Below are 26,260 nucleotides of genomic sequence, written 5' to 3'. Positions count from 1 at the left end.
TTATCTTAAAACCCCAAGGATGCGAACAGGCGCCGCAACAACAACAAAAGAAGAACGACGAGACAAAAGAAGATTTAAAATTAAAAAAAAAGAAAGCAAGAAGGCGGAAAAACTATAAAAAACGAAAGCAAACAAAGTGACTTAGTGGCAGCCTTCTCTTAGGTCGATACGTTGGGTCCCGTTGACCGCGTGCCTTTAAATGCACCTCACAGAATCAAGCTTCCCGTGACAGCGTAGAAATAAGTCCAGCGGCACCTGAACGGATTGGGATGCAAAACGAAGAAAACAAAAGAACAACAACAAACAAAAGAGCAAAGAGCTGAAAAAGTGCGTCTCCGAACAGATACAGCAATGGAAAAGCAAACAGCCGCCATAACAAAAAAGAAAACCAATTCGAAAGTGTCAAGAGGAGTCTTCTCTTGTGCTGTGAAAGAGAAACGCAACTGGTAGCTTGAACAGGGGAGAGTGAAGACGAGCATCCAAAGACTGAGGCAGAGGGGGGTGAGGGAGCCACCCCAACGGTATCAGCAACAATAGGAAATTGCCTTTTCTGTTGTCGTTGTTTTTGCTGTCTATTGACAAAGAAAAAATTATTGTATGCGATTTCATCTGCCGGTTAAACTGAGAAAGTGCCGACCCTGTACGAGTATTTCGAGCAGCGGCATCTGCTCTGCCCCGCTTCCTTGTTTCCGTTCGTCAACAGTGACACCCTGTTTGCATGCAGCCTACCAGATGCCTCTACCTTTCTCTTGCACACCAGTGGCAATAAAAGCGCATATTCGTGGCCATTTACAGCAGCCAAACGGAGAAGGAAGGGGAGGGAGGAAAGCGAAGCGAAAACAATAAAAAGGAAGATGTGAGAAGGATAAATAACGCTGTTTGTGATTTTTTGAGAGGAAACAACAACAGAAACGACAATAAGAGAGCGAGTAAACGATAAAAGAAGTTTCTAACGATTGTGCTTTCATCTTCTCGTTTCCAACTAGACGAGTCGCAGGTGACCCAACTCAAACAGGTTTGCGGGCTACGAAGTTGCATGCGTATCACTGCCTCAAGCAGAGAGGACCGAAAGAAAGAAAGAAAGATAATAAAAAAACTGCCTTGATATCATGGAACGGTAAAGTCAATCGATGAGCGTTTCGGTGTACAATACTTTCTCCTTTCCAGATGCTCTCCTGTTCTCCTTTCTTTCGATAAGCACTGCAGGCTCTGTTTTGTTGTTGTTGCTGTGCAGCCACATTTCCGCACCCGTCGTGAAGGAAGGGGGAAAACACACAACAACACAGTAGCAAGTAAGTAAATAACAGTAGAGGAGAAGAGAAGGAGGGGGAGGGGAAGAGAAGAGAGCAAATCCAAATAAACGATGTTCAGCAGCGGAACCGGAAAGAGAACAGTTTGCGGATTTTTTATTCAATCAATTGGGAGGAAATAATAAGAATAACAATAATGAGCAGAAATGTAGAACAGGCCACAAAGCACGCACCTTCTGTTTCCTGCGCAATGCGGGTGGTGGATCTACGCCGAAACGCGATCCCCAGCAAAAGCTTCCCGCGCACAGCAACGAGAGGAGCAGCAAAAGAGAGATGCTACATGCAACCCCTACCACAGTAAGACAGCCACCTTGTCAGAATCGCGGGTTTTTGCGAGACCTTTTAAGCACAAATATCTCTGATTCCCGTGCAGGCTTTGCTTTTAAACAGGAAGCACACAGAGAGACCCAACGAGCCATCAAGAGCAACTGTTTGCCTCGTGTTGTGTTGGGCGAGTAAACTTGAATACGACGGAGTACCCATCAGGGAAAAAGAAAGTTGCTACGCTGTGTTAGGTGCCCCCGTTGTCGCAGCGCCGTTACCATCACTGCCACCTTCCTTTGGTTCCGCACCGTCTGATTGAAAGCCGCGACTGCGCGTCAGCTGCTCGTACACGTCCTGCTTCACACGCTGCATACTCGCCTGATGGGCGTCGCGCGTCCTGCGCATGTTCTCAATCGCGCTGCGAATATCCGCGACATCATGCGTCTTCTTCTCATCTCCCACTTCGGCGGTGTCCGGCGTGGCGTCCGTCCTCCTTGTCGTCGTTGTTGTCGGGTTGCGGCGCTGGCTTAAATCCCGGTAGGCGAGCTCCTTCGCCTTGGCGCGGAAGGCGGCGTAGTCCTGGTCGTTGACGAACGCCCGCAGGAGTTCGATGTCGCGATCGAGGCTTTCCGGCGCCTTCTCGTAGTTATTCACGATGGTGCACGCCACGGCGATCATGTTTTCCTGCCTCACGAGGAGATCCTTGATCTCCGCGTTGAGCTGCTTCTCCCTGGCACGCGTGTCCGTCTGCAGCTTCAGGTTGTCGCGGCGCAGCTTGGCGCCCTCCTCCTCGCTGCGACGGGCCTGGGCAACGCGGCTCGTCAGCTGCTCCTCCTTCCGTGCTAGCTCCGTGCTCAGCTGCTTCTTCACCCGCGCCAGCTCATTCTCGTGGCGCGTACGTTCCCGCTCCATGTCGTCCGTGATGCTCTTCACATACGCCTCGTGGCTTTCTTGCAGCTCCTGCAGCGACGTCGTGTTGCGCTGGCGCTCGGTGGTGTTCGAGGTCAGCGACTCCCGCAACCGCTTGAGGTCCTCCTGATACTCGGCGCGCATGTTTGCAAACTTCTCCTCGTAGGCGAGTTTCATGTTCTCGTTCTCCTGGGCCCAGCGGCGCTTCTCCATGTCGTACGAGTCACGTGCCGCCTGGTTGCGCAGTTCCGACACGGAAGACACCTCGCGCTGCCGTTTGAGGCGCTCATCCTCCTTGGCGGCGTACTCCTTCTTAACCTTGTCGAGTGAGTCCCGGTACTGCGTGACGAGGGCGGACACCTCCTCGTTGTGCTGCCGCTGAATCGTCGCCGCCGCCCGCAGCTGCTCGCTCTCGCCGCGGTTCAGCGTGTCCATCACCCAGGCATCCTTGTTCATCATCATCTCCTGGCACTGGCGCACCAAGGCGTTCATTTTGTCCTCGAAGGTGCTGAAGACGACGTCGGTCGTCCAGCGCCATTGGAAGGTGCCGTACGAGTTCAGGTGCGCGTCGTAGTCACGCAGCGTACTGCGCCACCCGTCGACCTCCCTCTGCAGGCGCGCTATCTTCTCATCTGCATCGGCCTGCTGCCCAACCGGCACCTTCCTCTCCGACTCCAACAGCTCCTTCTGCAGGCGCACAATCTCCTTGTTGGCGGACTGCAACTCCGACTGCAGCTGCTCGTTGTTGCGGCGGTACGTCGCTGCGTTCACCGTGCCCGACCGGCCATCGCCGTCGCCTGCGCCGGCAGCGCTGAGTCCGTTCTCGCCCCTGCCCACCAGAGTCGGGTCGGCGATACCGGCGCTCTCCAGTTCGGCGCGCAGCTGACTAATCGTACGCTCCTGGTCGGCACACTTCCATTCCAGCTCCTTCACGCGCTTCTCCAGCCCCCGCACGTACTCGTTCGTGTAGTTGCTGCCACCGGCTTCCTTCAGACGCAGCTGCAAGTCGGCGATCTGCGCGCGTAGCTCGCGGAGCTGCATGATCATCGGGTCCACGTTGCGGTGTACCTCGTTCACCACCTGCTGGGCACGGGAGGCGTAAAGAATCGTCTGGCGCATCTCCTCGTAGTTGATCACGTGGGGCGAGATGGTCGCAATCATCGAGGTCTGACTGTTGCCGCCAATGGAGTCGCTCAGTACCCAGGTCAGCTTCGACTCACGGTAAGGTACGGCGAGGCGGGCGGCCTTATTCTTCGAGAGATCCGCCAGGCGGTCAATCACACGGCCCAGCACCGTCAGCGACTGGTTGATCTTCACGCCATCATGGAATTCGTCGCCCTCCGCACCAGCCGCTCCAGTGCGCTCAGAGCCCGCGAGATCCACCAGATTCAGCTTGCTGCGCATCTGGAATGCGTTGTCCGACTCGTCCATCGAGAGCTGCACGATGTTGAAGCTGAGAATGGCATGACTGCGGCTGCTGCGGTCGTTAAACTTCGTTGCGGCCGTGTGGCGCTCTTGCATACCCTTGCGGATCACACGCGCCACGTCCTCCTCTTTGTTCACCATCTTGGAAGCCAGGTCCTCAATGAACGGTCCTGTGGGTCCGTGACGCACCTTCAAGTCCGTCCCCGTTTGCGGCCGAATCAAGTCGAACACCTTCTCGTTGTAGATTTCGTAGTAGGACACCTCCACGCGGTAGGTGAAGTCGGAGTCCTTCTCACGCTTCACGTGCAGACCGTCAAAGAGGTCGGCGCAGGAGCGGGGGATGATCCCCTGCAGCTCGTTCGGGTCCAACCCCGTCTTGTCCACCACGTCATCGCCGTCGTCGCTCTCAAAGGGGTCGCAATTGTTGTATGCCGTAGAGGCGTCGTCGGGGGCAATTGAGGTGGAGGTGGTCATGGATTCGCGGCGTGCGCGGATGTCGCTGCGGCTCGGTGCGTAGCCCAGCATGGTGAAGGTCTTGCCACTACCTGTCTGGCCGTAGGCGAAGATGCAGCCGTTATAGCCGTCCAGCGTGTTGTCGACGATGGGTTTGCCGACGTGGTTGTACACCTCGTCCTGGCCCGCGTAGGGCGGGTGGCTCACGTTAGCGTCCACCATGACCGGGGCTGAGCCGGCGCCTTCGTATCCGAGGGGAGAGGCTGCTGCAACGTCGGCTTCCGGGCCGACACGGCTGGGACGCCTCACCGAGTTCGGCACACCCGGCTGCCCGACGATGGACTGCGCCCGCGAGCGACGGGCTGAGTTCATGCCACCGATGAGGTACGTGTCCACCTTGTCCAGTAACGCGCTCTCCCCCGTCTCGAAGACGGACCAGAAGCAGCGGGTGAAGGGGTGGGTGGTGAGTGGGCGGAAGCCACGCGACGGCTCGAGGATGGTGAGCTGCGCTGGGTTGTGCGGGTCAACGCGCACGGTGCTATGCGTTGGCACCCTCTGAGAAATCTCACGCTCGCTGAAGGGGCGGACACGGACGTAAACCTTCATGGCATTCCACTGCGTCTGCGTCAAAGGGGTCACTGTGTCAGAGCTCGTACTGACGTTCGCGCGTGTGCGGCGGGCGCTGGCGAGGGTAGAGGCGGTGCGATGCTCGCGTGTCGGCGTCGCGTGGACGGAGCGGACAGCGAAGGATGACCGCACCGAGAAGGAGTCGCTGCGTGAGGTAGGCCGGCGTGCCGAAGAGGCCGTCGGTGAGGCGTTCTCCAGGCGCGACCGCGCCGAACTAGCCCCGTTGTGGAGCATCGCTATCGTCCTTGTTTTTCCTTTCTTCTTCTTTTTGTTTTGATGGGGAGAGGAGGTATCTCTTGAAGTCGCTTCACTTGCTTGGATGTGTGTGTGTGTTAGCAGCAATCCTTCGCAAGCACGCAAGGTGCTGATCACGCCACCAAACTCTAAAATGAGCACAGCCGACTTAGAAACCAACACCAGCAACAACGGCGCACGCGTAGGAGAAGAAAAGAGAGCAATGTATAACAATATATATATATATATCCTTCGTTGTCGAAGCCCTGCTTCTGTCAACTAGGAAAGCAGCAAAAGGGAAATCTACGATGAAAATGCACAGCCAAAGAAAAGATGACGATGAAATACAGTGCCGCAAAAACGACGGGTGTGAGCTGAAACGGGAAGAACGTAGGTCGGCTAGAGGAGAGGGGTGAGAGCTCTTCCAACAGTGGAGGCGTCAGCGATGCAAATGGGAGAGAGGTTGGCGCAAAAGAAAAGGTAATAAGAAGAGCTCAAAGCAGTCACACAGTGCTGCTTCAGTCTTCGTCAACCCGGTTTGAGGTTCTATTGTAAAGAAAAGAAAAGGCAAAAGATAACGATAGGTGGTTTCACACGTGTGAAAGAGAAACGTAGAGGTGGTGGCTGCTCCGTTCCCTTTTGCCTTCCGGCGAGAAGGAGAGGCACGTGGAGGTCACAGCAGCGGCAGCAGCAACGACGTCGTCGAGGAAGAGGGAGGGAGGAAGAGAACGAGGGAGCAAGGGAAATGGCACAAGACCGAACACAAAGGAGGGGGAGAAAAGGGCAGAGAAATAACTCGCATTTCGCCGTTGCTGTGTGCAATTGAGCAGTTACAGCCGCAACAGTGACAAGGACCGCGTGGATCCGCGACCAACACGATTGCAACTCCTACAGTCTTGTTGCATCCAACGTCTTCAATACTAACGGGAAGAGGCAGTGTAAGCGCACAGACTGGGTTTTATGCTGTCCCCACCGGCGTGCTTACCGGCCTCAGCAAAGCCTTCACAACGGAAAACACAAAGAAGCACGTGCGCATTAGATGCATGTTACTTGGGTGCCATTAAGCCGATCCTTATTGCCATGGAAGTTATGTTACACGTTTGAAAGAAAACCAACAGCACATGAGAAGAAAAAGGCGTGACAGTGCATTCGGAGTGGAAAAGCGTAATGAAAGAAGAAAAAAGAATTACAAGACACAAACAAAAACATTCACGTCAATTAAGCGAAGGCCCAAAAAGTTGATCGTGCTCCCTCATTCGGTCAGCCTGTGTCTCTGCTGCCACTCCACAGTGTCCGCCTTTTTAAAGATTACTTTTGCGCTGTTCCTCACCGCGCTCGCCGGGTGGCGCCGTGCTTGAAGCGGCTCTCCCGCTTCTGCTCCATCTGTCGCTTGATCCCCTGCGATTGATGGCGAATGCTCTTGGCCAACGCCGTCAAGCTTTTGCTGCGCTGCATCCGCTGTCCTACTTCCCGCACACGCCGCGCTGTCGCCGCCGCCGCTTCCCGCTCCTGCTCACGGCGCCACTCCAGCAGCCGCGTCACCTCGTCCTGCGCCGCAGCCTCCTCCTCCCCATCGCCCCCAGTGGCGCCCTTCGACGAAGACAAGGACGCACCACCGCTGCCCTCCTTGTTCACCTCCTCCAACAAATCCGTGAAGCGGTACTGCTTCAGCTCCTTCTTGGCGCGCAAGCGCTCGACAAATGCCGCCCGCGTCTCCTCCGTGGCGTCTGCCCCGCTACGTTGCATTTTCCTCTGGACCTCACGCCGCTCTTTCCGCTTCTGCGCGGCCGACTTCACCTGATGGCCCCCACTCATCAGAATTTCTTCCGGCATGACCGTCTTCTCCAGCACGCTAACCTTGCCACGCACGGCGGGGTGCTGCTTCATCATCTCGGGCGTCGCGTCAAAGTGCTTCAGAGGGTTGAAGTGGCGAAAGTCCTCCTCCGTGTCAACAAAGACAACGTGTTTGTTCTGCGGCGCGGAGGATGTGAGGGCGGCGGCGGCCTCCTCGTGGAGCAGCTCGGTCGCACGCTGCTGATCGGCTTGTGCTTTAAACTCCAGGTACTGCACGTTGCGGCGGTTGTGCTCCACCGCTTTCTGCATGTCCTTCTTGCGGTCCGACTCCACCAGCCGCTCCTTCCGCTTCTTCATGCGACCGCTGGCGACGTCCATGACCGCCTTCGTCATGCCAATGTGGAACTCATCGGGATTGCGCTGGGCGGCGGCGCGCTTGATGTCGTGCAGGCGGCGCACCTTGACCTTACGCTTCTTGGCTCGGAGGACGTGATCTTTGTGCTTCTCCAACTGGCCAAGGTGCTCACGGTTTTTCGGCTGCGAGCGCTCCTGATGCGTCTTGCGCTTCAGGTGCTTGTCCAAGCCGCTGGCTCCTGGGTTACGGCCTTTTCCTTTCGTCATGGCTGCTCCAGCGAGAGAAGTTTCGTAGTATTGGTTCTGGGAAAAAAAGGAATCGACAATTGACCGGAGATGTGAAGAGGCAAAGCAACGCTGCCGCAATGTGAGTCCCGAGGAAGGACGAGGAAAACCTCCAAAAATAAAGCAGACGATGCGTGAATGTCTGCACCTGCCTTTTTCTTTCCTTCCTTTACGAAGTCGGTGGAGCAGAGAACGTGAAACATGAAGGAGGGAGAGAGAGAGAGAGAGGAAGAAGTGATGTTACCAAGTGTACCGTCAAAGCACGTTACATAATTCAGCGTTGAAGCGACAAACGCTTGTGTTCGACCATGATTGCGCGAGGAGTGGAAAAAGTCATCGATTCGACACGACAACAAAGGTCTCCAGCAACGATACACAGGAAGACTTCTGATCCAATACGAGAGAAAACCCATACCTTTGCGTTGACGCGGGGCGTACCCCCAAAAGCGTTGCAAATTCGCAGCTCCAATTCTTCTCTTTTCGTTTTTTACTTCGGGTGTTTATACGTCCTTAGGTTATGACAGTGCGCAGCTCCATTTAAGCGGGTTTAACAACAAGTTAAGACAACAGCGCCGTGATGATTTCAAACATGAAGGGGAAGCGGGGAATAAGTTCTACTCCGTAAGCTCAATGAGCAATGAAGTTGAACGAGCCCTTGCACTTTCCCGTGTCTCTGCTTTGCCCAGAAATATGGAAATCGACTGGGGTGGGTGCACGTTTCTTCTTAAAACGCATGCGCTTCCCGCACACACATACTCAGTGAGGGACAGATGAGGAAACGGTTGTGGGAAGGAAGGCTGACTGTCTGTGCCTGGCATCGTTTCTCCCGTCTTTTCTATTTCTGCTGTTGCTGGATAGCGCTTAATGGTCTAGAGCCTTGGCGCCCGCATCCACCACCCGCACCTCCGTTGACTGCACCATCTCCGACAGCGCGCGGCAGCGCTCCGCAAAGAGGCGCAGCCCATAACGGAAGATCTGCGCCGGGTGCAGCTGACCAACGCTCTCTACGTGGAAGATAACATTTGTCTTGTCCTTCTGCACCGTAACGCGATCCACCTCGCCGGCGGCAGCAGACGCGGCGGTGCCCTCGCTGCGCAGGCACTCCCGGCACAGCGTGCACTTCTCGGGCGCCACCACCGTCGCCGCTCCGCCCTTCTGGCCGCCCTCGTAGGCGAAAACGCCCATCGGGCAGCTCTTGACGAGGGCTTCGGCAGCGGCGCCGGACAGCGGCTGGCGCAGCTCCACGGATGTCTTCATCTCATAGTAGCACGCCGACACCGGGCTCCACTTGGCGTGCACGCTGCCGATGCCCTTCACGGCAATCGCCTTCAGTTTGATGCGCTGGCCAGGGCCGAGTTTCGTGATGACGATATCGGGATGAACGAGAAAGACCGCGTCGTCGCTGTCGATCCCTTCCACAGAGCTGCCACCGCCTCTGCTCGCCTCCTCGTTCTCCGACTGCGCCGTGGTCCCGTCGGCAGCCTTGGCCTTCTGCTCCTGGCCTGGCAGCGGCACCCACTGCAGCTGGCGACTGTACACCGGTGTGACAGCGGCGTCCTTCGCTCCGGTTGCGTCCAGCTCGAAGAGCAGCACGCGGCGGGGATCTAAGTTGTTGAAGCCGGCCTGGCTGCTCTCCGTGATGTAGTCCATCTTCATCACCGGCCCCGCCACCGGTACGAGTCCCAGACGGTGCGCGAGGAGCTCGTCCAACACCGGGCTGTCGTTCTCTTCGATGAGGATGCGATCAAAGGCCAGCGTGGGCACCTCGGTCGTCAGCACGCGGCGGAACAGGTTCGCGATGGGCGGGCTAATGTGGTGCATCTCGAAGGACATCCGCTCCACCCGACGAGTCGACCACGGGAAGCCATCGACGGTCGTGCGGGTCGCACCGCCGTGCGCTGGCGAGGACGACGCCGGCACGCCGGCCCCCGCCTCCGACTCCTCATCGTTCCGCTCCTTCTTCACAACCGACGGCACACCAGGCAGCTTTTTGCTGCCTTCCTTCGTGAAGTACGACGAGGGTAGACCGGCCACGGCGGAAGCGATGCGAATGTTCGACACGGTTGGCTTATCTGGCTGCGTGGTCGACGGCACGTTCTTGCCACTGCTGTAGGCGTAGGTATGCGGCGAGCTGACCGTCTCGGTGTTCTCAGCCCGGTGATAGCCCACCTGCACCTTATCGACATCACGCGAAGGTTGCTGCGCCATTGCGTGTTCTTGTTCTTGTCTGCTCGCGTGCTGTAGTACTGTTAGATAACAATAAATATTAGAATAAGGTAGTAAGTGCGTCCGTCATTGACTAAGATAGCGGCCCTCGTCTCTCTGCGAAGGAGTTAAAGCTATTGAACGGTGAAACAACACGGCACTAAGAGAAGAGAGGAGAAAAAACAAAGAGAGGGGGGAGGGGCCAACGAGTACTCGCCATTTGTGGGGCAATTGCTTTCAGGGCAAACAAAAACGAAGGGAGATGCGTATCGGCGCCGACCGCAAGAGCAATAATACGAAGCCCAAAGATCAATCGGTCGTTCCAAAAAAAGAAGAAGAAGGCTTTTGTGCTGCACCTCCTCACAGTACGCCTCCTCTTCACCATTGTTGCTTATCCGCTTTCGTCACCGCACCAACTGCCTTGTCGTCTCCCGCAGCGCTCCCATTCCATTTCTTGTGCTGTTGATAAACCACAGTATGTACTTGATAGCTTTTTTGTTTATGCGTGATAGCTTATAGACAACGTACTTTTGTCTTGTCCCTCTTCCACAGGTGCTCTACGACCAATATCCACTGCATTACACACGTTCCACAGAGTGTGGCTTTCTTTTTGTTTGTTTTATCCCCACACAATATGGTGTCAGATCTATTCACTTCTCACCAACAGCAAGTAACACACACACACACACACTCACCCTTCCCGATTAAGGCCGACACACGCCTGTGCTTCTGCGTCTACTCCGAATGCGACGACGACGAAGAGGAGGACGAAGAGGAGGAGCTGTCGCTGTCGTCCTCGTCTTCCTCCGTCGACGACAACACACCAATGCGCAGCGCTGGTGCCGACGATGCCGCCCCCGCCGCTGCGGAGGTCACTGGTGCCGTCTCCACGTACGCGCTCGGGTCGGCGTAGGCATCTGGACTTGTGGGGTCCAGCACGTGTCGTGCACCGCCCTTGTCTTCGCCGCGACGCCGCTGCTGCCGCTCGTGGCGCTCCTCGGCCTGGCGGTCACGCTCCTGCTGCCGCTGTCGTCGCTCCCGCTTCTCGCGTGTCGGGTCGTCGATGATGCGGTCGTTGCGCAGGAGGTACACCGTCTGCTCCGCGCATTGGAACTTCTGCAGCGCGAGCGCGCGGGCCTCGACGTTGCGGTTTGGTACGTCGATGCGGGCCACGCGGCCGACGATGACGGTGGGGCCCACACGCATATTGAGCGCCTCGCCTAAACTCTTGGCGAGTAGGAGACGAACGTTGCCGCCGTGAAGTCTGCAGTTGGGGATAGGGTAGATGAGCACCGACGGCGGGCGCTCCTCCAGCGCCTTGGCGGGGATCGCAGGAGGCGGTCGGAAGAGCGGGTTCGCCGTCGCCGCCCCGGTGAAGAAGGCAGGGGGCGTGGGGGAGGACGTCCCCAGCATCCCGAGCACACTCCCGGCCCCACCCACGGAGTCGAGCAGGCCGCCTGAGGAAGGCGGCAGCGTTGTGCCCAGCAGCGCCATCAGCTCTTCTGTCGTGGGCGCCTGAAAGACAGCGTTCGGCGGGGCGTGACTGCTGCCGTAGTCGTAGTACTGCCGCTGCGGTTGCTGCGTTGCGGGGGGAGCCGGTGCGAAGTCCGTCGCACCGCCCTCACCGCCAAAATTGATCGCAGCGAGTAGATCGGCGGCGGTGGGCTGCGGCACCACAAAGTCCGCCGGATCATCGTTTCTCCGATCGACGTCGGGCCCTCCGTCAGCGTAGGAGGTGTTTGTACTAGAGAAGGACCCTGGAGCACCGCCGGCAGCGCCTTGCATGGCGGCCATCTGCATCGCTTTCAACTTATCTGCCAAGGTCTCGCCGGCGTTTGTCGAGACAAACGGCGTGGTCGCAGCTCCCGCGGCGGCGGCGGTGCCACGCATCCCATCCGTTGTCGCCGTGGAGGTCGAGGTCGTCATGTTGGGAAACACCGCCGCTGAGGTCGCAGCCCCGCTGTTGCTGATGCTGCTGCTGCCCGCATTGGTGGCTGTCGGGTGCTCCTGCGCCCGCCGCGCCTGCTCAATCTGCTCCGCCAACGTAGGGCCGACGTTCTTCTTCAAATTCACCGCTGCCGATTCGAGCTGCAGCCCACCGCCGTCGCCGGCGTACATGTCCCCGTCCTCGTCCACTCCGTCGCCATCCACCACGTCGTGTACCTCGTATATGCCCGTCTTCGCACCACCCCACATGCTCGCCCCGCCCCCGCTGTTGTACGTACTCGGGTCCTCATCCCCCAACACCCCACCGGCGCTGCCGTCCGCCGCGGTGGCAGCAGCATCGGTGTAGCCCAACTCCTCCCGCAGCTCCACCTCCACCGACTCGAGAAAGCTAATGAGCTCCTCGAGATTGTCGCCGAGCACCTCCATATCCGGCGCGGCCTGCCGCAACAGGTACAGGTAGTACTCGTGGTAGGGGTCCTCGGGGTTGAGGAAGGAGAACATGTCAGGGCTGTCGCGCAGCAGCCGCGCCTCGGCCTCGCGGGTGCCTTTCGCCGCCATACTCTTCGCGCACTGGCGAAAGATGTGATCCACGTCGGCAGGGGGAAGCTTCCCGGTGTACGTCGCTGGCAGACCACCGTCCGCGTTGCCGGCCTCCTCGTTGTCCTCCGCCGCCGCCTTCGATTCGGCCGCCGCATCCGCCGCACTGGCGGCCGACGCTGCCGCTGCGTTCTTTGCGGCCGCTCTGCGATCCGCGCTTGTCGGCACCACCACCGCCGCCGGTGCCCCGGGGTGCAGCTGCCACGCGTAATAGCCGTAGAGCTGCTGACGGAGGCTGGCTGTCTTGGCGGCATCAGACGGCGACGGCGCCGTCTCCTCGTCCTTGCCGTTGTTCTTCGGCTTGTTTTCTTCATGATGGGCGACCAACGCCCGCTCCTCGCGCAGCCACTCCCTGCCTTCGGCGTGGCGACGCTCCCACCAGGCCCAGGCGTCTGCCACCTCTGCCGCCACGGCCGGATACGCAGCCGCCATCGCCGCCGTCTCTTTCGTGCTTGGCTGGCCCCGTAAAGCGGCGCCACGCACCACTGCGGTGAGTTGAATGCGCACGTGGGTGCGCAGTTGCTGCAGCCATCTCGACGTGGTTGCCCGCATCGTGAAGGAGAAGTTTTGGTCCATCATGCAGACCACCTGCTGGCAGTGGACCGTGTCGTACGACTGAACGGCAATGGAGGTTGGCGGGAGCTGCGCGACGGGCGGGAGGCCCCGTGCACGACGCGTCTCCCGCCAGCTCTTCGTCAGCACCGACGACCACCCACGGCACCGCAGCGGTACCTTGCGAGGACGTTCGTAGGAGTGCCCGCAGAAGACGAGCGCGGCGGCCTCGTGCAACGGGTTGAGCTGCTCCACAACAGCCGAGGTGGTGGTCGACGTGGCCGCCGCCGCGTCGCGTGCGGTGTCGTCCGCAATGGCCTTGGCGAGAAACAGAAAAGGCCTGCCCGCGGCCTTCGCACCCTGACCGGGGTCGGCGAGCAGGGAGTCCTGCGCGAAACTCGCAACGCGCCGGGTGCCCCACGCAGGACCGCCAGCGGCTGCCTCAGCGCCCGTCCCGGCTGTGGCCGACACGGCGTCGTAGAGGAGACCGATGCCGTTCTCGCCGGTGGGGACAACGCAGCTCGGGTACAACGCAGCAGTCACACAGGCGTGCAGGGCGCGACTTGAAGACACCTCCGGTGAGAGGGCCGCCATGGCAACGCCCAACACCTCGCGCAGCTGTGCAGCCGCCTCCGCCGTGTTGTGCAACGAGGCGATGCAGCCACGCAGCGCCCTCTCCGCCGCCGACTCCGCGCGGTCCACACCGCTGATGCTGCTGGTGGGGATGTGGTCACCGCCGTCACCGCCAGGCGGCGCCGCGAGAAGCCCGAAGGAGCGCAGCACGGCACACATGCCCACCTGCGTCTCAAAGACGGACGTCAGCACGTGCAGCGACACTCCGCACTCCTCTAAGAAGTCCCTCTCCGCATCGGGTTTGCCGCGCACCGAGCACCACATCTGATACACGTGGAAGGCCACGACGACGTCGCTCAGCGAGTCGCGCGAGAAGAAAAGACGGGCCTCGCTGAGGAGAGCCGCCTGCTCCGCCACCGCCTCGCGCGCCGCGTCAGAAGCGTCCCCCACGCGAACACCGCCGACGCCCTGAAGCGAGAGGAGGTCGCTGCAGCACCATAGCGCACCGATGGCGGTCAGCGCCGCCACGGACGGCCGCAGGAGAGACCCGACGACCAACAGCCGTGCAACAGGAAGGGGAACCGGCAGACACAGGGCGAGAACACCGATGGGCTGGAGAACAAGACGGCCGTTGGTGATGGAGCCTGCGTCGTTGTCCACCGCGATGTGGGCCGCGGCACGCAGGTACGACTCCACCGAGGTCATCACTCGACGGAGCGTCTCGTACTTATTCGCGGTGGCCGCCGGCATACCAATCAGGAGAGCGGAGAGGAGGTTCGAGATCTTCGCCGCGACGGTTGGGCTGCTCTCGTTGCTATTATTCTGATAGGGGCTGCGACCGAGGCTCGCCGCGACGGACGCGCGTTGCGCCAGCAGTGCCTCCTCGCGTGCCTGCAACGCTTGATAGAGCTGCACGTAACGGTGAAAGGGCAGACGGAACACAACGTGCTGGGCCGGATCGGCGTTGAGCCGACGGTGCTGTGCGCTGTGGAGGACAGACTTGGGAATGAGCTGGATGACGACCGGCGCGCTTTGCGCATCTGCATTCTCCGCGGCCATCACCTTGGCCAGTCGTCGACGATACCGCAGCTGGGCAATGCTGCTGTACTCGGTGACGCAGGTGTCCGCCATCGTCGCCGCGTCCACGGCGGTGTATGTGCTGCGCGCACAGTCCACCGCCAGGCCAACATCTAGGTTGGACGGCAGCACCGTTTGGCTGAGCTCACTCGTCGCCACCACAATCCAGCGCTGGCGAACGTCCGTCACGACGGTGCGCTGCGCCATCGACACAAAGTTCGCGAACGGCACGTCCTCGGCGAGTGGCGTGAACACACGCTGCGCCACGACATCGTCCTCCGCCGCCTCCTTCTGTGCCTCTTGCAAGGCGCTTGAAATGACGTGCACGTAGTAGTTGTTCGGGGCCACGATCAAGATGGCCGGCATGGGAGATGCGGGACCACCGCTGACAGCCCGACTGCTACGGGCTTGCCGGTCCGCCTTGTCGTACTGATCCACGCATTCCCGAATCAAAGCCAGCCAGTACTGCCGAAACGCGGTGGGTTGTGTGAACTCGGCGTCGCCGGCGGCCATGATGCGCGCCACGGCGTCCACGTTATCTGCGTAGGAGAGCAGCGCCGTCTCGACCGTGCTGCCGGCGCCGTCGCGCACGAGGCAGCAGCCCTCCTTCGCACACTTCTGTAACCACTGCACCGTCTCCTCGAGGTAGAGCGTGGAGGCGGCCGCGAGCAGCGAGGAGGAGGCCTGAAGGGTAAACGTAGTTGCTTTGCAGCGGGAGGGGGCGAGGAAGGCGAGCAGCGCAGAGGCGCTCGCTTCATCTGGGCAGCTTAGCACGAGGTGCAGCTTCCGCCCACGCCGCGCATCCGGGCTCGTCTGCGCCGCCTCCGCTCCTGCGACTCCAGCGCCGGAAATGCCCGCGGCTGCGCTTGTGTTTTCCTGCTGCTCCGCCTGCTGCTGTACCGTGAGTAAATCGCGAAGGAGGGCCAGGCAGAGCTCCGTCGACTCATCGCGGAAATGCGCGTCATCCAGCACGACACACCCAACGTCCTCGAGGCACGGATCGCACAGGAGCTGCCGGAGCAGCACCTCCGCCGTGGTGACCACCACACTGGTGCTCTCGCTTACCTCCATGAAGTTGGGGAGCGCGGCAGCGACCGTCCGCGACGCGTGCACGTCCTCGCCGCGTTCCTCGCGCAGGCGCAGCACCGTCAGTCGCGCCGCCGTGGCATTCGCACTCACGACAATGAGCCGCCGCCGCTTCAGCACCTCCGTCTCGGAAAGCACAATCGGTACCTGCAAGGTCCGTCCGCTGCCGGCAGGCCCGACGAGTGCCACCACCGCGTGATTCAGCACTGCATCCAAGAAGCCCATGCGCTGCTGATGCACCGGGAAGCGCTGGCGATGCGGCAGCCACTGTCGGCGCAGCTTCAGCAGCTGCGTCATGGGCAGCGTCTTGACCGCGGCAAAGACAAACGGGGGGAGCGGTGCGAGATGCCGGGTCGGCGTGGACACGGCACCACCTGATGCGTCGGTTTCATTCACACGACCATCGCTGGTGGCGGCGGGGTGGTGCGCAGCGTAGGCGACGGAGGCGGTTTGAAAGGACGGCTCAGCACGCAAACCCTGGCCGGCGCCTAAGACCGCAGCACCGCCCGCAGAAGAGGAGGAGAAGAGCGACGACGATGTGCCCTTCGCCTCGCGCCAGCGTGTCTCCCAGCGATCCACGTCGATGGCGCTGACGGGGACGTCGAGAACGTAGTTGGGACGCCTGGAGTCGAAGACGCCTCCGCCGGCGGCAGCAGCGTTCTGCAGGCGTTCCGCCGCCGCACGTAAGGCGCTTACGGAAGCCACCGGTGCCACCTGCCGCCTGGATGGGTACGTGCCCAGGCTACAAGACATGCTTCCTCGTCGTTGGTCTTCTTAATTAACCCACGAGGCTCTTATCGGCCTGCGGTACCTTCTCTTTTTATGTTTGTTGGTATTTCGGGTTTTTAATCTGTCAAGGCAGATCAACAAGCACCACTACAAAGAGTTGAGCGACGCGGCAGTGCCCGACAACAAACCGGCTAGTGTGATACTAACGACAAAAGCGAGTTGTTTGTAGTCCAAATAAAAGCACTGCATTTGCGTGTCGAATGAAGATGAGGAGAGAGAGAGAGAGCAAGGGAGTGAAAGAGGACGTGAGCGTGAAGGAATGCAAGCATCACATTCACAAAAAAAAAAAAGAGAAGGAAGGAAGGACGCTGCACAGGTCGAAGAGCAGTATCCACAGCAACCCTCCATTTTTCTACGACAGCTCAACACGTCACGCCAACAAAGTGAATTCATGATAACGAAGTGCTTGGACTGGCAGTGAAGAACTCAATTCGCCCTTCACTGCGGCTTTCCAACACAAATGTAGCAACACAGCTCTGCGAACCGCAAAAACGACAAGATCAACCAACTTATTATTAGTTTTTGTCTTCCTGCAGCGGAATACGCACAACGGGAACACCGAGAAGAGACGTCGACAGCGCAACGGAGGGACACAACGCAACAGAACTACGCAATAGCAATAATAAAGAACAGCTCTCATATATATTTATAGATGTACTAATTACACATCCTCCTTGATGCCGCGAAGCCGGCGCAGCTCCTCATCGGTGATGGGCAACTGATTGGCCTCCAGTGCCTGCTCGATGAGTTTCTGCATGCGATAGTGTCGGTAGCAAAAGTAGAAGACGGCGATGGTGACGACAAAGCCAAGGACCGAAATGACGATGGTGCCGGGAGACGCAGAGAAGGCAGTAGTCAGCACAAACGACGCATCACGGAAGGTGTCCAACGGAGCATCGGTGCTGTTCGTCAGCCACTTGAAGGAGGACTGAGTGATGTCCAACGCTGGCGATTTCTTCGAGTTCCACGTCCCAATCGTTAGCGGATCGGCATCCCACAGCTGAACGTTAATGACGTACGCGGCCCAAAGACGGTTGCCGGTCGAGTCGATGGTGCAGTTGCCCGTGAACCTGTCAATGGACGTATTGCGGATGTATGGCAAGAGGTTCGCGGCCACCTCCATCGACACATTCGCCTTGAGAGCGCGCGTTACGGCGTCGATGAGCACGTACCCGGCGTCCACCGCAAAGCCGGCAAAGGGGGTAATGGCGGTCGTGTTGCACGACTCTATCGATGAGACGAAGCCTCCATCGCTCATGACCTTCTTCATGGACGTCAGCGTCGCCACGTTGGCGCTGCTCTGGTAGTCCGCGTTCAGCGCGTTGAGCTTCGCACCCGGCACGTAGGGGAGAATGCAGATGGAACTGGGCAGCTTCCGCCGCAGCAGCGCACCCGCCTGCGAGGCGGCGGCGGTCTGGCACAGCGCCCCGTCGAGGAAGAAGATGTACTTCTGCATGTAGGGAAGCGAGTTCGCCAAGTTGAAGAAGTCCTCCGCCTGGGCGGCGGTGAAGGGCACCAGCAAGACAACAATGCGGCTCACCAGCTTTGCGTAAATCTTCTCCATGACATCCTTTAGCGCCACCGCGGTTGAGTTGCTCAGGGAGTACGAGTTCTCCACGTAGAGGTTCTGCTTCTGCATCGTCGACTTCATCGTGGCAGCGCGTGAAATACCATACTGGTCGTTCAAGGAGATGAGGATGACACGCTCCCAGCCGTAGTGCACGCAGACCTGCGCAACGGCGCCATCCTGAAACGTGTCCTTCGGTGTGCTGCGGGAGAAGTAGGGGTAGGTGTACGGGTTGTTGGTGAAGTAATCGTTCGACACGGCGTAGTCAAGCTGCGGGATCTTGAACTCGTTTACGACCGGCGTGAAGGCCATCACGATGGAGTCGGACCCCGGCCCGCTAAGCACCGTGCAGGTTCGCGCAATTGAAATGAGCGAGGCCAAACCGGTAACGCCGCTGGCACCGGTGCTGACCGCGACGGGGTAGAAGTTGAACACGTCGTCGCCGTCGTCGTCCTCGACCTGCGTATTGTAGGCCTCCAGCACGTACATCATCGCCATCATCATCTGCACCGACGCACAGCTGGAGGCGCCCGTCATGCAAATCTTTGCGGTGCGCAGCGGCGACGCCTTCACGAGGGCCGACGTCGTCGTTGCGTTCACGTTCACCTGCTTCGCTGTGGACGAGTAGTTCTTGAGGGTCCACGTCACCAGCGGGTCGCGGATGCGGTGGCTGGCTGTCACGAGAGAAAAGACGGATTCCACGCGCTGATAGTAAATGGGGTCGAAGGAGACGGTTCCGGTGTAGCCGTCGAAACGGGCGGCGCGCAGGGTGGTCATGTTGTCCACCGCGCCCTGGGCCGCGTCGATCATGAGCAGCCCGTCGAGCAGGTAGCTCAGCACAAAGGCACCGAACTCATCAATATCGCGGCCCAGCGAGAGCGGGAAGAAGCCCTGCGCCACGAGCTCGTCGGGGGTGGTGTAGCCAGACACGAAGAGTGCACCCCACGGCTTGATGGGTGAGTTGACGTCGCCGATGAGGCTCGGTAGCACGTTCAGGCTTTCGCGTGAGCCGATCAGAAAGACAGTGTTCGCAGCACGGTTGTTGCGCACCGCCGCCTGCCTAAGACGCAGCATCTCCGACTCCTTCACGAAGCACGCCACGCCACGGGCCCGGTACTCAATCACCTGCCTCACGACGTCATCGTCGTCGCTGTCCGAGGCCGCAGAGTTGATGAAGGTCTGCGCGACGATGGTCGGCGTGGTTGAGGCAGCCTGCACCTGCCCGCTCAACACCGTCTGCACGCCGTCACCGTAGCCGTCGTTGCTGAAGGTGAGTCCCATGGAGTACCACTTGAGCTGACTAGACGCCACCTCTAACAGGCCGCGTACGTTGATCATGTCGCGCGGCACCATGCACACCGTGCGCGGGTTCGTCGCAGGCTCGCAGAGGCGCGAGTTGGAGGAGTGTGCGGAGATGACGAGGATGTTCGACTTCGTGTCGTTCTGCCGCAGCATGTCCATCACCGACGCCGACACGTCAGCCGTCTCGGCGAGAAAGAGCACGCTCGGGTACTTAGCCGCGTCGCTCAGCAGTGCCGTCAACTCCGTCAGGGCGGTCAGCAGGCTGCCGTGGGTGTTCAAGACGATGGGGGACGGACGAAAGAGGCGGTGCAGGTACGTGTGCGGTGCCGACGAGTTGTACAGAAAGGCGGTGATCGCCTCGGAGAGGGACGCCTCAGACAGGGAGGTGCGACTGAGGTCCATTAAGATGGCCCAGACAAGACCGGTGGCGTTGCCCGCGTTGGAGTCGGAGAGAGACGAGGAGGGGACGCTGGTGGTCGACGTGGTGGTCGACGTGGTGGTCGTAGTGGAGGTCGTAGTAGATGTTGTACTGGTCGTTATCACGGCGTCGCGGGAAGAGCTGTCGGACGAGCTATAGGAATAGCTGCTGGAAGAAGGCGAGACCGCTTCCCCAGCCGCTGCAGACGTTGCCCCGGCCCACAGCACGAAGAAAGCAAGAAGGAGGAGTGCGACCACACCAGTGCGCTCGACGGTGAGGTGGCGTTGCGCCGCTGTGGCTGGAGAACTGCTGCCCTTCATGGTTCTGTTCTCCTTTTTTGCCTTTGGCAAGAGCTGCAACGTTGAAGTGTCGGCGAAGGAGAGAGAGAGAGAGCAGTGGGAGATCACGACGCACAGAAGCAAAAAAAAAAAAGCCGTACGTCGAAACGCTCCGAATCAAGCTGCTTCGTTGGGCGCGAAGATGTATATAGAAAATAAAAGCAAACGAGAGAATCGAAACGGAGGGAAAAAAGCGAAGGAGAGAAGCAACACGCACGTGCGGGAAAAGAGTATATATATAAAGGAATTGCTCCTTGCGCTTTCCTCCAATCTTTTTCTTTCTTGTAATAGATGTGCCCCAATGGTGGTAATGGGCGTGCAGAGAGGCGTAGGCTCAGCGGGATCGTGTTTGTGTATTTGTATTTGTCAACAGACCACCGGAACGCTGCTCTCGTGTGGCAGCGGCGTCGGTCGGGTGAGTCGGTGTGGCGGTGGAATTGATTTCAAGGGAGACGGCTCTAACACAAAGTGAGAATATGCGCCGTGAGAGTTGTATCAAATGTGCAAGCTTTTAGTTCTTTGTCGCTTCTCGGTTAGTGGAAAGGTATATTTTTCACGGACGTGAGAGGCCGTTGCGTGCTGCTCCGTGGAAAGAAAACGCGTTATAGCTGTGTCCACCAACGTTACGTGGGACACGTAGCCGCGCAGATTTGAGAAGTCCAAAGAACTTCTCTGCATCGGGTAAACACGCAAAAACCAAGCAAACAGAGGCAGACAGACAAGTGCGAGTAAATAAAGGGACACATTGTCACGCATGACGGTGAACAGACACAGCTCACGTTGGCGCAGGCACCTGACGTTGAGCACGTCCGCATTCCTGTCCAACACAGATACATTTAGCCAGTTTTAATAAGCATTCAAAAGAAAAAGTATGGTTTTTCGTCCACTCGATTTCTGCTGGATCTGAGAAGAAAAAAGGAGAATGATTTCAAGTAATGAGTATCATACAAAACCAAAGGCGTGCTCCTAACTCAGAAGCTCTAGTCTCTTTGCCGTTCTCAAACATAAAAGAAAACATGCCGATCTTCTTTCTTCCGTTCCCTGACGAAGGGATCTCTCTCTTGATACATATATATGCTGGTGTGTGTGTGTGTTTCTTCTCACCCCTCTCTCTCCTCCTCAGAGGGTCCTGCTGCTCTCTTCCCCCATTAAACACTACAGACCACCACAACGAGAAGATACCACGAGAAGCAGCGAGGAAATAAAAACCCTCACGGTACGCATAACCGAGCGAGGTGAGAGGCAAACGACGGTCAAAACACAAACAACAACAACAACAGCAAAAGAGTCCGAAGAGGGGAGGAAAGAGAACTCCAGCGAGCAAGTCGAACAGAAAAGGAGAAACATAAACACAGTACAAGCGTATATATTTATCGCGGACGCACAATGCAGAAGATAAGAAAAAGAAAAAAAGAATTCTAGCTGCTAGGGAGGGAAGGAGGGGGAGGGAGAGAAGAGTGGTTCGTTGTCACAGAGCAGTGCCACATGTCCCTCCACCATCGCTCAGACCCTGGCCGAAACAGTACGCGGAGATGCTCGGGAAAGGCCACAGAAGTCAACAAAACCAACAGAAGTCAAGGCTTGCAAGCCCTTCGCTTGACCTTCACTATTCGTTGCTTCGTATCTAATTCTCTCCCTTCACCATCTCCAACGACTGTTTGAAGCAGACGCGCACTCCCTTCAACCGCCACCGAAGAGTGAGCGCTAAGAGGCTCCTTTCACGAGCGCGGCATGTAGTAACCAAACTGGCACCGCATTAGCCGCGGTCACCGCGGAGGCGCAGAGCGAGCTGCAGATCCTTTGGGAAAAGCGTCACGCGCTTCGCGTGAATGGTACACAGGTTCGCGTCGCCGAGCACGTTCACGACGTAGCTCTCCGTCGCCTCCTGGATCGCCTCCAGCGCGGAGCTACTCATGCGGATTGTATCCTTGAAGGTCGTCACAATCTCGCGCACCAGACGGCGGAACGGCGCCCGCTGGATCAGCGCATCGGTCGAGTGCTGGTATTTGCGGACCTCACGGAGGGCCACGGTGCCCGGACGCCAACGGTGCTGACGCTTCGCGCCGTTCGCGCTGGCGCGAGGCGACTTGGCCTCCTTCTTGGCTGTCGCGCGACTCGCCTTGTGCATCTTGCGGCTCGCCACGTTCTTGCTCGGCCGCTTCGCCACGACAGCAGCCCTTGTAATTCCCGCCATGGTAAATGCGAGAAAGAAAGAAGGGGGAGGCAGGTGTGCAGTTTGAAAAAAAAAAGAAACGAGAAGAGAAGAGAACAGGAAGTTAGCAAACAAACCAAAAAATGTTTGTGTTGGGGGTGCGGGAGAAATCTTCGGGAACAGAAGACTGCGCTGGAGGGCAGAATAATGCGTGGGAGAGAGAACGCGGTGAAAAGCAAAGGAAAAGGAAAAGGGTTGATAAAGGTGACATGGAGGAAACGAAGTCGCGGTTGAAGTCGCGTCAAGCGACGAGAGACGAGAGACGAGAGAAGGCAGGCAACTCCCTCACTGCTGTGCGGACGAACGGTGAGAGAGTCCACCTCACCGCTGAGACACGCTGGGAAAAACAGCACATGCGGCGAGTTCATCTGCTACAGCCACGAAAAAGCTCGTGAGTTGCATTGAAACAGAAATGTGGCCGCAGTAATAAGCCATTTTTTTGAGGGGGAAACGAGAACGATGATCCTGCTTTGTTTACTCAGATTGACCGAGGAGATAATATATATATAACAGACGGCTTCATCTATGCTGAATCCTCGGCTGGGTTGCTGGCGCACCAAAGGAACACCTATATGACCGCGGCGGAGGTAGTACATAAATGCATATAAAAGTCGGACTTCTATGCACGTGGGAAGAAAACTGTATGGCAACTGTTGCAACACTGTGACCGTAACTGCTAAGGCTTGCAAACAGTTCCGCGTGTACAACAAACACACGGACACAACAAGGATCTTCGGAGAAGACAAAAAAAAAACCCGCAAGTGACAACGAAGGTAACAGTACGGTAAAAACACTCGTAGACGGCGACAAACGAGATCCTAAAAGAAACAGAAAGGAAGGAAACGCAACACCGCCCACCAAAACGAAAAAATGAAGGGCACACAATAATCTTCGGAAGCGCACAGGTGCATCGCTGCTGTTTTCTTTCGGCTCAGTACCTTCGTTTCTTTCTGTTGGATCGCCACCCATGTATCACGCATCAATAAGGGAAAAGTACTGCTCCAGTTTACTGCGCACGCCGACGGACCACTCCACGCCCATGTCGTTCAGAAGCTCCGTCAGTTCCCGAATCACCTCCTTCGGATCGGTGGGGCCTTCGATGTTGGTGACCTCGATCTCGTACGTCTCGCACTGCCGATCGGCCCACGGACGGACTTGACAGAAAGGGATGCGCACCCCCTTCACATCTGCTGGCACCTTGTAGAGTGTCTTGTCGAGATGAATCAACAACGGCGGCGCGAGTGGTGGCGGCGGCTTCGACTGTCCGTCGCTTACCTCGGGCTCTTGCCGCGCCTGCTGTTGCTGCTGCTGCTTTTGGGATAGTAAGTAGGAGTTGGACGTGTAGATGAGCTGACTCGGCGGGGCTAGGGTGGGACCGGTGGCGGACGCGCTCGCCCAGCTGCGCTGCAGCGTCGACGGCTGCGCCTTTGCTGACCACCACGGCACGATCACGCGCTCCGTCGTGAAGGTCGCGGTGCGGCACAGTTCCCGCACACCAAACTCGTCCCAGATGGTTTTCATGATGGAGAAGTTGTCACAGTGCTCGCGCAGGAACTTCGAGGGGTCGTCGACCAACGCGTGCGCGATCACCTCGGACAGCTCTAGCGTGCTCGACAGCGAGTTCTGCTGACCGCCGACGAAGACCTGGTGGGCTTTGAGAACCAAGAAGTACTTCTTCGAGTGCCGCTGCTTGCGCAGGCGCAGAAACGTGTGCCCGCGCCGCAGCGTCTGCTCGGGACCGTCAAAGAAAAAGTCCTCGTTCGTCTCCTGCAGGTAGCCGCTTGGGTTCGTCTGCCACCACGTGTCGCCGTCGCCGTCATCCGCGTCGTCCACTTCGGTGTTGGAGATGTACCGCTTCTCCTGCGACGAGCGCGGCGCGTTGCCACCGGTGGACACACCAGACGCGTCGGTGGGCTGCGTGAGACGCTGCAGGTTGCGCCGCACCTCCTCGAAGCCGTTCACGTTGGTCAGCCGCAGCTTCACGTCCATTGCGTCTTGCTCCACATCGCGCGTCGCGGCGAGGCAGTGGACGTAGCGCGCGTACTTGCTCTCACTTCCCGTGTGGTACCGCACGCCCAGCTTCGTCAAGAAGACGCAGACCTCTGCTGCCACATCGTCGACCGCCACCCCGCACTTGGGCACTTCCAGCTCATAAATCGTAAATCCTGGCAGGAAGAAGCTCGTGTCCAGCCGCACCCGTCGCGTCTCACGGAGTTCAGCCTCGCGGGACGACTCCCCGGCGCTCGTGCCGATGCCTTGGTGCACGCCGGCGTAGGCGTAGATCTGTCGCCGCGTCGAAAATCCCCCCACCGCCTCCAGCTGCGGGACGGCAGCAGCCGCGTTCGTGCCTGACTTACGCTGCTGCTGCGAGGGGCGTTGTTGCTGCTGTTCCTCCTCTTCGTCCTCTGCTAGAGCCGAGGCGGCACGCTGCTGCTGCGTGTAAACGCTGCGAGCACCCATACCGGAAAAGCGCACCTGTGTGAAGTGCGCGTCGGACTCCTGCGACGCACTTCGAGCGCGCTTGCCAACGTAGCCGCTCGCCCGCGCCGGCGTGTAGGCGTGTGCGATTTCCGTCAGCTGCGTCACGATGCGTTGGATGGCGGAGTCGCCTTTGCCGTCGTCGGCGCAGGGCCGTCGTTGCGCGTACGCCGACAGCACCGTGAACGCGTTCGTGGAGGAGTCCGCCGGTCGCGGTCCACTGGAGGGGATCATGCCGGTGATGAAAAGCGACGCCGGCACGAGCTTCACCAGCGCCTCGACCACATCCGCCGGCACGTCTGCGTCCTCAGCGACGAAGGTTAGTTGATGCCCGTGCTGGACGGTGTTTTTCTGCTTCAAAAAGAGTTTCCCAGTAGCCCCGGCAACAAGAATGGGCTGCGGTAGAGCGCGACTTCGTGTGGCGTCTCCCACGGAAGAATAGCGAGGGCTTGATAGATTGGTCAGCGTGTCACCCGTGCTGCTGTGCGCATCCGCTGCGCCACCACCGGTCCCGTTTAGTCCTCGACAGGAACGAAGAAACGCCTCGTACGCCGCATCGGGGTCGTAGGCGCCAACTGCGTTCCCGCCACCGGGGCCGGCAGCGGTAGTGGCAGTCGTAGCGCCTGTCCTGTTATCAGCTGAACTCTCGGCGTTGCCGCTATTCGCACCATCTTCATTGATGTCAAGAGAAGGCTCGGAAGCGCCGGCAGCCGTGAAGCTCTGCAGCTCACATGGAACACGCAGCCGCAGCACACTGTCGCGTTCCTGAAGAGCGCGGTAGCTGAAATCGAAGAAGAAGTCGTAGTAGCACTCGTCCTTGAGGTGGTGGCTGGCCAGGGTTTGTGCTGTGCGCTCGCACCCTTCCGCGCTGTCGATCGATAACTTCACTTCGACTTGCATTTGTCTTTTTCTTCTTTTGGTTGTTGTTTCGATTGTGCGGAGTTGTATGAGGTTGGCGATAGGATTCGATGCTAATGTGTGTGTGTGTGTGTGTGTGTGAGTGTGTGTGTGTGTGTGTGAAGAGTACAAATAATACTCTGCTTCCTTTTTTCTGTCGACTGTTCAACGGGAAGTCGATCGCGCTTCCAACGGTTCAAAGTCGAGGTGGGTCGGCTGAAAGCGGCTTTCTTTCGTCAACTTAGTGCAGTGTGTGACGCTGGGACAGTAGAAGGCGGAGAAACAAATGTAAGCTCGTTGAACAAAGAAAGAAGAAAAAAGCTAGGAGAAGGACCGTGAAAACGAAACTTTTCAGGTGTTCTTTCACTGCGGAGTTCTGCAGTGCAACCTACAAACAAAATACCAGCTCTTCCTAAGAAATAAAGAGAGCCACAAAGCATGTGGTTGTCGTTTCACCTCCGCCCTGGAGAAAACAAAATCCTTGACACCTGGCATCCGCTTTCTCCCGTCAACGGCACGGGGATATACGGGAGAGGGGGGGGGACAAAAAGCTCCTGTCGGACTGGC

At 58.4% G+C, this 26,260-nt stretch overlaps 7 protein-coding genes across 8 annotated transcripts; all 7 read right to left on the bottom strand.

Annotated features, from left to right (window-relative positions):
• Positions 1-1,811: 1,811 nt before the first annotated feature.
• On the bottom strand, positions 1,812-5,867 carry ABB37_02519 (putative kinesin; the record flags this gene model as incomplete). Its single annotated transcript, XM_015799534.1, has 1 exon — positions 1,812-5,867. The coding sequence occupies exon 1, from the start codon at positions 5,220-5,222 to the stop codon at positions 1,812-1,814; it is 3,411 nt and encodes a 1,136-aa protein (XP_015661136.1). The 5' UTR covers positions 5,223-5,867.
• Positions 5,868-6,548: 681 nt separating this feature from the next.
• ABB37_02518 (putative U3 snoRNA-associated protein UTP11) lies at positions 6,549-7,824 on the bottom strand (the record flags this gene model as incomplete). The annotated part of the gene is made up of 1 exon (XM_015799533.1): positions 6,549-7,824. Exon 1 carries the CDS (start codon positions 7,635-7,637, stop codon positions 6,549-6,551), a length of 1,089 nt encoding a protein of 362 aa, XP_015661135.1. The 5' UTR covers positions 7,638-7,824.
• A 692-nt stretch (positions 7,825-8,516) lies between these two features.
• On the bottom strand, positions 8,517-10,022 carry ABB37_02517 (putative Dna-directed RNA polymerase alpha subunit; the record flags this gene model as incomplete). Its single annotated transcript, XM_015799532.1, has 1 exon — positions 8,517-10,022. Exon 1 carries the CDS (start codon positions 9,861-9,863, stop codon positions 8,517-8,519), a length of 1,347 nt encoding a protein of 448 aa, XP_015661134.1. The 5' UTR covers positions 9,864-10,022.
• Positions 10,023-10,595: 573 nt separating this feature from the next.
• Positions 10,596-16,666, bottom strand: ABB37_02516 (hypothetical protein; the record flags this gene model as incomplete). Its single annotated transcript, XM_015799531.1, has 1 exon — positions 10,596-16,666. Exon 1 carries the CDS (start codon positions 16,443-16,445, stop codon positions 10,596-10,598), a length of 5,850 nt encoding a protein of 1,949 aa, XP_015661133.1. The 5' UTR covers positions 16,446-16,666.
• A 476-nt stretch (positions 16,667-17,142) lies between these two features.
• ABB37_02515 (putative extracellular receptor) lies at positions 17,143-20,780 on the bottom strand (the record flags this gene model as incomplete). Of its 2 annotated transcripts, none has more annotated exons than XM_015799529.1 (1): positions 17,143-20,780. In XM_015799529.1, exon 1 carries the CDS (start codon positions 20,086-20,088, stop codon positions 17,143-17,145), a length of 2,946 nt encoding a protein of 981 aa, XP_015661131.1. In that variant the 5' UTR covers positions 20,089-20,780. The 2 variants fall into 2 exon arrangements, with proteins under 2 accessions (XP_015661131.1, XP_015661132.1); XM_015799530.1 differs by having other exon boundaries at positions 17,143-20,493.
• A 1,082-nt stretch (positions 20,781-21,862) lies between these two features.
• On the bottom strand, positions 21,863-22,452 carry ABB37_02514 (putative histone H3 variant; the record flags this gene model as incomplete). Its single annotated transcript, XM_015799528.1, has 1 exon — positions 21,863-22,452. The coding sequence occupies exon 1, from the start codon at positions 22,298-22,300 to the stop codon at positions 21,863-21,865; it is 438 nt and encodes a 145-aa protein (XP_015661130.1). The 5' UTR covers positions 22,301-22,452.
• Positions 22,453-23,290: 838 nt separating this feature from the next.
• On the bottom strand, positions 23,291-25,954 carry ABB37_02513 (hypothetical protein; the record flags this gene model as incomplete). Its single annotated transcript, XM_015799527.1, has 1 exon — positions 23,291-25,954. The coding sequence occupies exon 1, from the start codon at positions 25,694-25,696 to the stop codon at positions 23,291-23,293; it is 2,406 nt and encodes an 801-aa protein (XP_015661129.1). The 5' UTR covers positions 25,697-25,954.
• Between the last annotated feature and the right edge of the window lie 306 nt (positions 25,955-26,260).

This window comes from Leptomonas pyrrhocoris (assembly GCF_001293395.1).
Source record: "Leptomonas pyrrhocoris isolate H10 chromosome Unknown, whole genome shotgun sequence".
NCBI classification, from domain to species: Eukaryota; Euglenozoa; class Kinetoplastea; order Trypanosomatida; family Trypanosomatidae; genus Leptomonas; species Leptomonas pyrrhocoris.
This window is presented reverse-complemented; position numbering and strand designations above follow the sequence as displayed.